Source organism: Cololabis saira, chromosome 6 (genome assembly GCF_033807715.1).
Source record: "Cololabis saira isolate AMF1-May2022 chromosome 6, fColSai1.1, whole genome shotgun sequence".
Taxonomy (NCBI): Eukaryota; Metazoa; Chordata; class Actinopteri; order Beloniformes; family Belonidae; genus Cololabis; species Cololabis saira.
Genome location: NC_084592.1, coordinates 41,774,999 through 41,787,467, shown reverse-complemented (window position 1 = coordinate 41,787,467; position 12,469 = coordinate 41,774,999). Strand labels below are relative to the sequence as shown.

The following is a 12,469-nucleotide window of genomic DNA, read 5'->3' as shown; positions in this document are numbered from 1 at the left end:
TTTTTTCTTCCTTTTTCCTTTCCTTTTTGATCTTGACATTTCAACTTTTTTCTCGACATTTCAACTTTTTTCTCGACATTTCGACTTTTTTCTCAACATTTCGACTTTTTTCTCAAGATTGTACTTCAACATTAATCTTGACATTTCGACTTTCTTCTCAACATTTCGACTTTTTTCTTGAAATTTTGACTTTTTTCTCGACATTTCGACTTTTTTCTCGAAGTGCATAATGAAAAAAAAAATCTTCCCCCAGTTATAACTAATATAGATACATTCAGCATGTGCTGAAGCACATCTCTGACAGGTCAAATTTGAATGAGTGTAATTTTCTGGGGTACGGTATAATTGATATAGAATATTATAGTTAATCAGTCTATACCGGGCATTGATAATAGTTGACAAGCTGTTTCGACATAAATCTGCCCAGAACTGTTCATCAATTGTAACATTAAGATCTGACTCGCATTTCATTCTAGACTTATGCAAACCTGGTTTTGGGCCCGATCCCAGCAGCTTTGTGCCGAGGCCTCCCTTCTCCAGCAGCTGCAGCGATGAAGCTGCAGATGAGCGGAGGTTTGCTGTCTGAAATGAAGAGAAAATAACGCCTCCACGTGGATCCTGGTGGTGCCAGATCCACATCCCCATGTTTACTGCCTCCTAAATTAGTGTTTGGTAGACATTTGGCTGCGTCAGAGTCTATTTTCAGCAACATGCAAATTGAAAGTAAGATGTGTCGGCTATTGTAGCTCTGTGTCATTTCCCTTTTTTTATTTCCCCTGTGACTCTTAACATCAAGTTGGATTACTAAACAGTTAGTTCAGTCTTATTTAGAGGTGGAATCTGAAGACTTCTGACACTGCCTGCTGCAGAACTGCCACATCCAGACGTTGACTTGGTGGATGTTTGGAAAGGTCACATTACACAGAGATTATCTACTTTTAACGACAACGGTGAACCCAAATTAGGCCGGATTTGGTTTTGAATTTGAAAAATGCAGCACAAAACTATTTATTCCAGTACGGCTCATTGTGAGCCAGAAAATCTCTCCACTGAATTACTGCCGGCCTGTTTAAGTTTCTAAACATGTATCAGTCTTGCATCTTACAGAACTGTCTCAGAAAATTAGAATATTGTGATAAAGTTCTTTATTTTCTGTAATGCAATTTAAAAAAAAAAAAAAAAATACATTCTGGATTCATTACAAATCAACAGAAAAATTGCAAGCCATTACTAGGCCCTTTCACACAGCCAGTTCGAGGCGGGAACGTTGCGCCTTTAAGCCGCCTCGCTGTTCTGTGTGAAAGTCACGGAGGCGGAATGGGGGGGGCCAAGTGGCCCCACCAATAAGCCGGCAGCGGAGGTAGTCACAGAGCCGTCACAGAGACGAAACGGGGTCTGTGTGAATGACACAGCCGGCATGCCGGGGCCAGGGGTGTGACGTTTGATGACGTATTATGTGGGCGACCCGCCACCGGGGGATTTAAAAAGTTGCAGAAGAAGAACGGTTGCTAGTTTACCTGTTTACCTGAGCGAAGGAAGAAATAGAAAATGTGTGCAAATTGGGGAGACAAAGAGGTGCGGGAGCTCCTTACCCTCCGCGCAGAGGACGAAATAAACCGACACATATCGGGGACGGTAAAAGACGGACCGTTGCTGGAGAAGCTGGCGAAAGAGCTCCAGGAGCGCGGCTTTGACCGGGACAAGGCACAGGTTATTAGCAAACTTAAAAGCCTTCGAAAGAAGTTTCATCAGGTCAATGACCATAACGGCAGGAGTGGCAGAGGGCGACTGGATTGGCCATTTTTTGACCTGTGCCAGTCAATTTGGGGGACTAGCCACTCCGCAAATCCTGTTGCTCTACTGAGCAACATGGACGACCGCCGAGACCGGTTCTGCGTCTCCTGCTTCTCCCCCGGGCAGCAGTAACGTTACAGACACCGGAGACTGCAGCGGCTTGGAAACTGTGCCTCACGACCAATCAGGTAAAAACTTATTTTTGTTCGTGATTGATGTGTTTTTTCCATATGTTTTTAATGTGTTTGACCATGAAGGACCGTCTCGCTAATGTCGCTTGTGCTCTATTGTTCTATAGAAAACCTGCCGCCGAAGAAAAGGTGGAGAATGACAAAGGCCCAGGTGGTGACTAGCGAGATAAAGGAGCTGCTGTTGGCCATGGACCGAGAGGATGAGGAGCGGGATCGCGTAAGGATGGACAGGCAAAGGGCCCATGAAGAACAGCTGAGGAGAGAGGCGCAGGAGGCGGAGAGAGAGGCACGAGAGGCCGACACACGGGAGCGGGCAGACCATGTTGCTTTGTTCAGCAACATGTTCAGAGACATCACTCGTGAAATGCAGACACAGGCCTCACTTCTGCGGGACCTCATTTCGCGAATGCCTGCTCCAGCCCCTCAGCACCTTGCTCCAGCCCCTCAGCACCTTGCTCCAGCCCCTCAGCACCCTGCTCCAGCCCAACAGCACCGGTATCCCGCCCAAAGGAATTATTATTCTCCGCCGCCACCCCAGTACAGTAACACTCGCCACCATTCTGAGTCATACGAGTCTTTTGACCCACCTTCCTCCTCCTCCTTCATCATCCAGCAGCTGGACTGAGTTATGCACACACACCCTGTTGTGCCTTGTAATTTTGCACTGCTGTTTTTGCACAAATGTTCCTTTCTAGATATTTGCCCTTTCATATTGTTGCCATTTTATATTGTTGCCCTTTTATGTTTACTTTGCACTAAGTTACACATAATAAAGCTACTTTACCTAATCCCTTCAGTTTCTGTTTTGTTTCTCAGATCTGAACTCCCACACTTTTTGTACAGCAATGCACCTTTGCTTAAGTGTTAGCTTAGAAATAACAGCAAGCAAATAATTTTATGCAAACCATGCCTTTTTTTGTAAAGGAACACCTTCAATTTGCAAAGACATTATTTCTGACTTAAGAGAAAATGGGTGTTTTGATGTTGTCCTACCTTACACAGCAGTTGAACACACAAAATATGCATATTTCATTCTATGATCCATTATTTTTTTAAATGCTGTGTGTGCACATCCAGGCAAATCTTTCAGGTGCAAGGCAAACAATATTCAATTTCAGGGTACAAAGGAGTGAGGTCTGCACACTATTAAGCCACAACAAATAGTTTTATTGTCAACAGGCATCATTTCCATCTGTAAGAATGTGATTTCTTGTATCGGCAATTATCACACCACAAGTATGATAACATAACTTACAAAATTGACATAATTGAGTCACGGATAGCCTGGTGGCCGTGAGCTTGTGCACCCTGATAAGCAACCCGATCAGGCTCAGGGAGATCAGGTCGCTCAGTGTTCCATTCTTGCAAAAAGTGTTCTTTGTTAATCTCACATATGTTGTGTAGAACACAACAGGCAACCACAATGTCCGACATAAAAGCAGTGGCAACATCGTTTCGCTTGGCCAGGCACCTCCAGCGACCTTTCAGGCGACCAAAGGCATTTTCTACCACCATCCTTGCCGAGCTCAAGTGATAGTTAAAGCCTCGCTGCCGCCGATCAAGTGTTTGGTGGTTGGTGAACCCTTTCATCAGCCACTTTCTGAGGGGGTAAGCTGGGTCGCCGATTATGTGCACAGGGATTTCCACTCCGTCGACAGTTATGGATTTCTGTGGGCAGAGCAATGAGGATGTATAAGTACTTTCTGCAACCTTTGAGTTCACTAACAGTTCTGATCAGTTCTGCAGGTTTCAACAAGTTAAATGTAAGACTTAAGAACTGTTTGAGAACATTATGAATGCAATTTAAGACCTACTTCATGTCCATACTGGCAAAAAGTATATATATACCCTATATAGTGTGTATATGACGTGTGTTTTATATATATCCTATATAGTGTGTATATGACGTGTGTTATATATATATATTTATATATATATATAAATATAAATAAAACACACGTCATATACACACTATATAGGGTATATCACCGTGATTGTATTTTATATAATTACATCTGACACATAAACTTGAGTGCTCGACAGATATACTTGTCAAATGGGATATATACACTTACTTCTCGTGGGAAGAGGTACCCGCCTTGCTCTTCGGCTTTTCTGTAGATGGGCGAGTTGGCTAAAACTCAAGCATCATGTGTGCGGCCAGGCCAACCCACATACACGTCTGTGAAGCTGAAACAACAAAAAGATGGTGTTTAGATCAACATATGAAACACATAATAGTTCAAGTCCCCCTCCACACTAAAATATGGTTTTCTTGTTCCTCCAGTTGCACATATGAGCTTCACTGTGCTTCTTGATATATGTGCAGAGTTTAGACTGTTTCAGATTGATCCGCTGAAAAGACAAAGTATATCTGTGCTCAATTTTTAATGAGGGAGAAGGAGTAGCTGTGATTTTTTGGAGTTTAACAAAACAAATTTACTGTTTTGGTAGGAAAAACCTTGTCGGACACAAATTATTATGCAAAGTAGAGTAGACATCTTAAAACATGTCTGGAGGGGATTTTGAAAAACAAATAATTGCAATGTAGGCCTTGATCCTTACCAGCAGTTATGGTCAACAACAGCCTGGAGAACAATGGAGTGCCACCCCTTCCGATTGTAGTAGGCTGGTGCGTCGTCATGGGGTGCGATGATGGGAATATGTGTGCCATCGATGGCACCAGCACACATTGGATATCCCCGTTCGGCAAATCCGTCCATTGTCTCCTGAAGACGTGCACCACTCGGCAGGTCAACAAATCGTTTAAAAAGGGCTCCGTCTTCAATGCTGCGGTAACTTGGCGTACCAACCCACAAACAGTGGAGACACCGACACCAAAAATACAGCTGATAGACCGATATTCACATGGGGTAGCATATCACCACAAAGCAACGGCTAGTCGAAGCCGAGGTTCTAGAGGCTGTCGCCAGTTTGTTTTCTTGCGCCTCAGGTGTGGCTCAACGAGTCCCAACACAAAATCAAATGTGTTCCGCGACATACGAAAATGACTCCGCCAATCTTCGTCATCAAAATTATTGAGGACATTAGACCAGAACACGGGCCCTTGTGGTCTCTCTCTCCTCCACATTCTTCTTTCAGAGACCAGCGCGAATTGAGTGAGAAGAACCAAACGTCTCCGTCTACGGCGACTGAGGTCCGTGCGCCTTTCTGCCTCGAACCGCTCCCTGCTTCTCTTCAGTTTCTCCTCCAAAGTGTTTCTGATCCCAGAAACACGTTGCTCAGACGAAGCCGCCATAGTATGCATCAGCATATTGAATAAAACGGACAGCAACTTTGCTTGCGCTTGAATGGTGGTGAAAATGTACACGGTTAGCAAAAGCACCTCCGCACTCACATTACCCGCCATTGTTGTTTTGAAAATAATACTCTTCTTCTTCTTTGTATTTAAGGTCGCTGCCCGACGCGCGTGTTATACGTCACACTAGACGCTGACACTGTCGTCACGCCTCTGATTGCGGAACGCCGGCATGCTGTGTGAATTTACAGACGGGAGCGGCGTTATGCCGGCGTTGTATGGTTCTGTGTGAACCAACAAAGGCGGCGTATTGGCAGGACTTCTTTACACCAATATTGCGGAATCTCTGTGTGAAAGGGGCTTATTATTTTAATATTGCTGATTATGGCTTACAGTTTAAGATTAAGATTCCCAGAATATTCTAATTTTTTGAGATTTCTTTTTTTGAGATATTTTGAGCCATGATCAGCAATATTAAAATAATAAAAGGCTTGCAATATTTCAGTTGATTTGTAATGAATCCAGAATGTATGACATTTTTGCATTACAGAAAATAAAGGACTTTATCACAATATTCTAATTTTCTGAGACAGTCCTGTATTTGATTTTTGAAGAAAGTTATGACAAGCTATTTTAAGATCTGAATTTCTTTTTCCAGCTTAACTAAGAAACAAAATGATTGAACCACCTAATCATTTGCACTTCTAAAAGTTAGTATAAATATTTGTCTAAAATCAGGAGCATAAACAAAAATGAGGAAGTTGGAGAAGACGAAGGTAGACCAGGAAAACCATCAGGGCAGAAAATGCAAACGGCAAAAAGGAAATGAGAACAAATGAGCAGAAAATGTGGTCTGTGTGAGACCAAACTTAAAAAAAAACAACCCACAACATAAATTGATTTCACATGGATAAAAGATTACACAAATCTATAAATGCATTTCTGGTCATTGATGACGCGTATCTTCAGGAAAAATACAGGACTGTCTCAGAAAATTAGAATATTGTGATAAAGTCCTTTATTTTCTGTAATAAAAAAAATGTCATACATTCTGGATTCATTACAAATCAACTGAAATATTGCAAGCCTTTTATTATTTTCATATTGCTGATCATGGCTTACAGCTTAAGAAAACTCAAATATCCTATCGCATTTATTTACATAAAGCTGTACAAAGCTGCTGCAGCTGGCACTTACGATGGACTAAAACTGTCAAAGATGGCTGGGGACGTTTGTTTTAACTATCTCTGAAAAATGTCCCCCCACTGGTTTATGACACTGTAGCTGCGTCCGAAATCCCAGACTTCCACCCTAATGAGTAGCAAAAACAGTATGTAAGATTTTTTTTAGTGCGTCCGAAACTTTAGTACGTACTCAATAGTATGTGCTATCCATACTCATTCTGGAGAAATATATTAGTATGGATTGATGGACACTAACTGAGCAGAAACTTCCTACAATGCAATGCAGCGGTGTTTGGTTGCTAAGTGCTGCGCAGATACGTATATATCATAAGTATAATAATATTATTACCATATTTTCTGGACTATAAGCCGCATCCACTCTATTTTTTAAAAAATAATAAAAAAAAGATATACAAGCCGCACCTGCATATAAGCTGCATCCGCTCTATTTAAAAAAAAAGATATGCAAACCGCAAATATTTATGTTGTTAGATTAGATATTTACTACATGTACAGAAGGGTTTTGAACTGTAAATGATGTACATGTTTGTACCTAAATAGATCCTTTCCTAACAGTGTCTTTTAACACGGCAGCAACTTTGCTGATTAAAACTGGACAGAACCAAGAGAAAATAACCAGTATTTATTTATCTATTTATCTGTTTGAAATCTGCTTCTACCTACTTCTATCTGCTAAAGAAGAAGTAGCGTATTCTTCTTTGCATTTATTTTGTCTTAGTGTTGATTCTAATTCAGGTTAGAGCGCCCCGAGTGGTGGAAGAAAAATCCACAGAAAAGCCGCACCTTTGTATAAACTGCATGGTTGAAAACCTATGAAAAAAGTAGCGGCTTATAGTCCAGAAAATACAGTATATAATATTAATATTATAATATTCGTATATAATAGTATTATATAATGTCATCTTGTTTCGGCCATGATAAATGGGAGAGAGCGGAGCGGTGCTGCTACTGCTGCTGTGACAGAATCAGAATCAGCTTTATTGGCCAAGTTTGAGCATTGCCCAACAATGAATTTAACTCCGGTTATTTCGCTCACTGTACCCAGATTTAAAAAGTAGCAATAGTAAATAACAAATGTACAGTAAATAAACAATGTGCCACTTATTAACATATATACAATTAAAAAAAGTGAAAGGTGCAGCAGTACTGAGGTAGACGTGGTAATGATAGCTCTTAATAACAAATATAACATTTTTAAAAAGTGAGAGGTGCAGCAGAATAAGGTAGATATGATTAGATTATTGGGAGGTGCGTTGTTACAGCATATTGCACGATGATTGATTTTCTGAGACTCTATGAGTTAGGAGTAGGAATGGGTGATATTTTACCGTTCACGATAAACCGTCAAAAAAATTCCCCACAGTAAGAATTTGTCATCTCACGGTAAAAACGATAAATTCCTGTTGATGACGTTTTTGAGGAAGGAAGGAAGGAAGGAAGGAAGGAAGGAAGGAAGGAAGGAAGGAAGGAAGGAAGGAAGGAAGGAAGGAAGGAAGGAAGGAAGGAAGGAAGGAAGGAAGGAAGGAAGGAAGGAAGGAAGGAAGGAAGGAAGGAAGGAAGGAAGGAAGGAGAGAGCAGAAGGAAGGAAGGAAGGAAGGAAAGAGGAAGGGAAGAAGGAAGGAAGGAAGGAAGGAAGGGAGGGAAGAAGGAAGGAGAGAGCAGAAGGAAGGAAGGAAGGAAGGAAGGAAGGAAGGAAGGAAGGAAGGAAGGAAGGAAGGAAGGAAGGAAGGAAGGAAGGAAGGAAGGAAGGAAGGAAGGAAGGAAGGAAGGAAGGAAGGAAGGAAGGAAGGAGAGAGCAGAAGGAAGGAAGGAAAGAGGAAGGGAAGAAGGAAGGAGAGAGCAGAAGGAAGGAAGGAAGGAAGGAAGGAAGGAGAGAGCAGAAGGAAGGAAGGAAGGAAGGAAGGAAGGAAGGAAGGAAGGAAAGAGGAAGGGAAGAAGGAAGGAGAGAGCAGAAGGAAGGAAGGAAGGAGGAAGAGAAGAAGGAAGGAAGGAAGGAAGGAAGGAAGGGAGAAAGAATGAAAGGAAGGAAGGAAGGAAGGAAGGAAGGAAGGAAGGAAGGAAGGAAGGAAGGAAGGAAGGAAGGAAGGAAGGAAGGAAGGAAGGAAGGAAGGAAGGAAGGAAGGAAGGAAGGAAGGAAGGAAGGAAGGAAGGAAGGAAGGAAGGAAGGAAGGAAGGAAGGAAGGAAGGAAGGAAGGAAATGAGCCTGAAAGAAAGAAAGAAAGATAAGAGTCTGAAAGAAAGAAAGAAAGATAAGAGTCTGAAAGAAAGAAAGAAAGATATGAGTCTGAAAGAAAGAAAGAAAGAAAGAAAGATATGAGTCTGAAAGAAAGAAAGAAAGAAAGAAAGATGAGTCTGAAAGAAAGAAAGAAAGAAAGAAAGAAAGAAAGAAAGAAAGAAAGAAAGAAAGAAAGAAAGAAAGAAAGAAAGAAAGAAAAATTCCCATTGATGATTAGTAGTATTTAGTATCTTTTATAGCAGTGTTTTGGCTCCAAAGACTGAATGTGGTGATAGATTTATAGTTAAAAAGATGGAGTTGAATTGGTATTTTTTTTATCGTCATTTTTATCGTTATCGGGATAAATGCCAGAAATGATCGTGATACATTTTTTAGTCCATACCGCCCATCCCTAGTTAGGAGAGTTCAAAAAGGCCAATATCCAAGAGCCTAGTGTTGTTCTCAAGGTTGACAAAGGCCCAAATCAATGCACGTCCCTGGGTGGGCTTGAACCACCAACCTTTCGGTTAACAGCCGAACGCGCTAACCAATTGCGCCACAGAGACTGGACACAGCGACAGGAGTTGTACACAAAGAAAATTAATAAACACATTTATAAAGAAAAATACAAATAAAAAAACAACTAAATGATCATTTATATATGATATTTTATTTATTTTTTTTAATTTTTTTACTGCTTGCTTGGCCAAGGGTTGCAGCAGGTTTGTGTAATAGTGATAAAATGCCTATTAGTTCTGACTGGCAAAGGCCCTTGGATTCATGATGTAGCAGGAAAAAAACGAACTAAAATCGTAATCCATCACTTTGTAAATAATGTTTAACCGTCGTTTTGTTGATCGTTTGTTAAAGGGATTGTGACATGAAAAACACATTTTTCTTGATTTTTTGTGTTTTGTTGGGTGTCTTGACATCAATTACACCCAAAAAACAACGAACTTTTAACATTCAGTGTATTGTGTGCTTTCTGGGATTTTCCGCATAACTGTGCAAAAACGGCGCACCTGGTTTGCTGGCGGGCCGTTACGTAACGATCCGCTAAATCACCGCCCCCTCCACCCAGCTCCCTGCCTCCTCTCCTCTCCAGCGCACCATAAAGGCTGATTTATGGTTCCGCGTTACACCGACGCAGAACCTACGGCGAAGGGTTACGCGGCGACGCGCACCGTACGCTGAACCCTACGGCGTATGCTCTGCGTCGATTTAACGCGGAACCATAAATCAGGCTTAACACGGAGCTGTTTACAGCCTCTTCTGTTTTCATCAGCGGAGGAAAACTGCTAAGAAGACCCGCGGCCACTGACTGGACTTAAGATAAGGGGACACTTTATTTACATGCCTTTATTTTTATGATTGTTTGCTGTGGTTCGCCCTGCTGCTTTTCCGTGCATGCTTCGCCTGTCGCTCCGACGCCGCTGTGAGCGTATGGCTGGAGGAGGAGGAGGTTTGGAGGAGGAGCGGAGCAATGATTGACAGGAAAGGGGGGAAAGGAAGCATTTTTCACGGCGCAAAAAAACACTGTAATAAAAAGCCAGGAAAAGAGTACTAGAGTGAAGTTTTTCTTGTTACACTCTTTTAGACACATTTGAGGGATGTTGGCCAAGACTTGTAATAGTGTTAAAAGCATGTTAAAAATGATGTCACAATACCTTTAAGGAATGTCTAACCGTTGTTTTGGGTTCTGATTGGTTGTGCCTGTATTACCGGCGCCAGAGCTAGGGGTCTCTGGTCCGGCAGTATGAGCCACTCAGGCGGCGGGCACTGAGCGGCTGAGCTACGGGGTGGCTAACAACGGCAACTGTGGATCCAAACACAAACACGACCGTTATTAGCGCATATTACTGCTGCTCAGCAGGTTTATTCTCTGCACAATATTCATATTTCAGAATACAGAACACTGTAAATAAGGTTTCATATTTCAGAATACAGAACACTGTAAATAACGTACCAATTACTTCCAGAAAAGTCTTAACAAACAACCACTCTCATTAACGGTTATAGTCGGAACTGTTCACACACACGTACACATTCACTCTGGCTCAACCGACCTCCGTGGACGGGGCCGACATAAACTTCGACGATAAAGTATATATTTCAGCATTCTACCATGCTTAGCTTAACTTCGTATCTTCATTATATGTTGTTACACAATTTAACCCAACACAAATGTACAAATTAATACATTTTACATACCTGTGGATCCAAACACAAACACGACCGTTATTAGCTCATATTACTGCTGCTCAGCAGGTTTATTCTCTGCACATGCGCAGTAGAGAGCAGAAACTACTTTCCTGGATCCACTGGTGTTAAAGCACCATCTACTGGCGCGAAATGGTAATGTTTTTCATTCATTCGGATTCAAATAAAAGTTAATAAATAAAGAAATACAAGTTAAAATGAAAAAGAGGGGGTGTCTGTTAATGTGATTAACTATAACTAGTGGCTATTCCAGACCCACTACACCTGCACTTACCGTTAAGTGTCCGTTATTCAGCCAATACAGAAGTGGACGCTGATTAACGAGGATCGCGTCTGTGTGTGTGTGTGTGTGTGTGTGTGTGTGTGTGTGTGTGTGTGTGTGTGTGTGTGTGTGTGTGTGTGTGTGTGTGTGTGTGTGTGTGTGTGTGTGTGTGTGTGTGTGTGTGTGTGTGTGTGTGTGTGTGTGTGTGTGTGTGTGTGTGTGTGTGTGTGTGTGTGTGTGTGTGTGTGTGTGTGTGTTAGGGTTGCCACCCGTCCCGGAATTGTCCTTTATTTGAGAAAAAAATGTTGCGTCCCGTATTGAATTAATACGGGACACGATTTGTACCGTATTTTCATTAACTTTTACACCATATTCTAGTTGAATTATTGAAATAAATTAACTTTTACGCCATATTCTAGTTGAATTATTGAAAAAAATTAACTTTTACACCATATTCTAGTTGAATTATTGAAATAAATTAACTTTTACACCATATTCTAGTTGAATTATTGAAATAAATTAACCTTTACACCATATTCTAGTTGAATTATTGAAATAAATTAACTTTTACACCATATTTTAGTTGAATTATTGAAATAAGTTAACTTTTACACCATATTCTAGTTGAATTATTGAAATAAATTAACTTTTACACCATATTCTAGTTGAATTATTGAAATAAATTAACTTTTACACCATATTCTAGTTGAATTATTGAAATAAATTAACTTTTACACCATATTCTAGTTGAATTATTGAAATAAATTAACTTTTACACCATATTCTTCACCTGTATATATTATACATCTTGGCTGATGTGGACATACGTAGCATAGGAGGATATTTCAGTTGCTAGTATGGTTGTCTGTCTGTACAGTCATTCAAGTTCAATGCTATTAAAGCACTTTAAACTTTAAATCAAAGCATTTTGTTTTTTCATATAAAATAAACACATTTTTATTCAGTTTAGAAGTTTTGGGGCTTTTTTTTTGGCTCCTGCGCTGCTGAAATCAGGGCGTCCTTTATTTCTATTTCTGAAAGGTGGCAACCCTTGTGTGTGTGTGTGTGTGTGTGTGTGTGTGTGTGTGTGTGTGTGTGTGTGTGTGTGTGTGTGTGTGTGTGTGTATGTGTGTGTGTGTGTGTGTGTGTGTGTGTGTGTGTGTGTGTGTGTGTGTGTGTGTGTGTGTGTGTGGGGGGGGTGTGTGTGTGGGGTGTGTTAAAAGAGATTTGCCGTTAGACAATGTTTGATGTTTAAGAAATATAAGCAATACAGAACTGGACGCTGATTAACAAGCATCGTGTCTGTGTGTCTGTTTCACACCC

At 41.1% G+C, this 12,469-nt stretch overlaps 1 protein-coding gene and 1 non-coding gene across 2 annotated transcripts; one reads left to right on the top strand and one right to left on the bottom strand.

The window, feature by feature from the left end:
* Positions 1-1,933: 1,933 nt before the first annotated feature.
* On the top strand, positions 1,934-2,640 carry LOC133446557 (uncharacterized). Its single transcript, XM_061724606.1, has 2 exons — positions 1,934-1,982; positions 2,093-2,640. Exon 2 carries the CDS (start codon positions 2,122-2,124, stop codon positions 2,608-2,610), a length of 489 nt encoding a protein of 162 aa, XP_061580590.1. The 5' UTR covers positions 1,934-1,982; positions 2,093-2,121; the 3' UTR covers positions 2,611-2,640.
* Positions 2,641-9,156: 6,516 nt separating this feature from the next.
* trnan-guu (transfer RNA asparagine (anticodon GUU)) lies at positions 9,157-9,230 on the bottom strand. Its single transcript has one exon. It is a non-coding gene; the product is annotated as a tRNA-Asn (tRNA).
* Between the last annotated feature and the right edge of the window lie 3,239 nt (positions 9,231-12,469).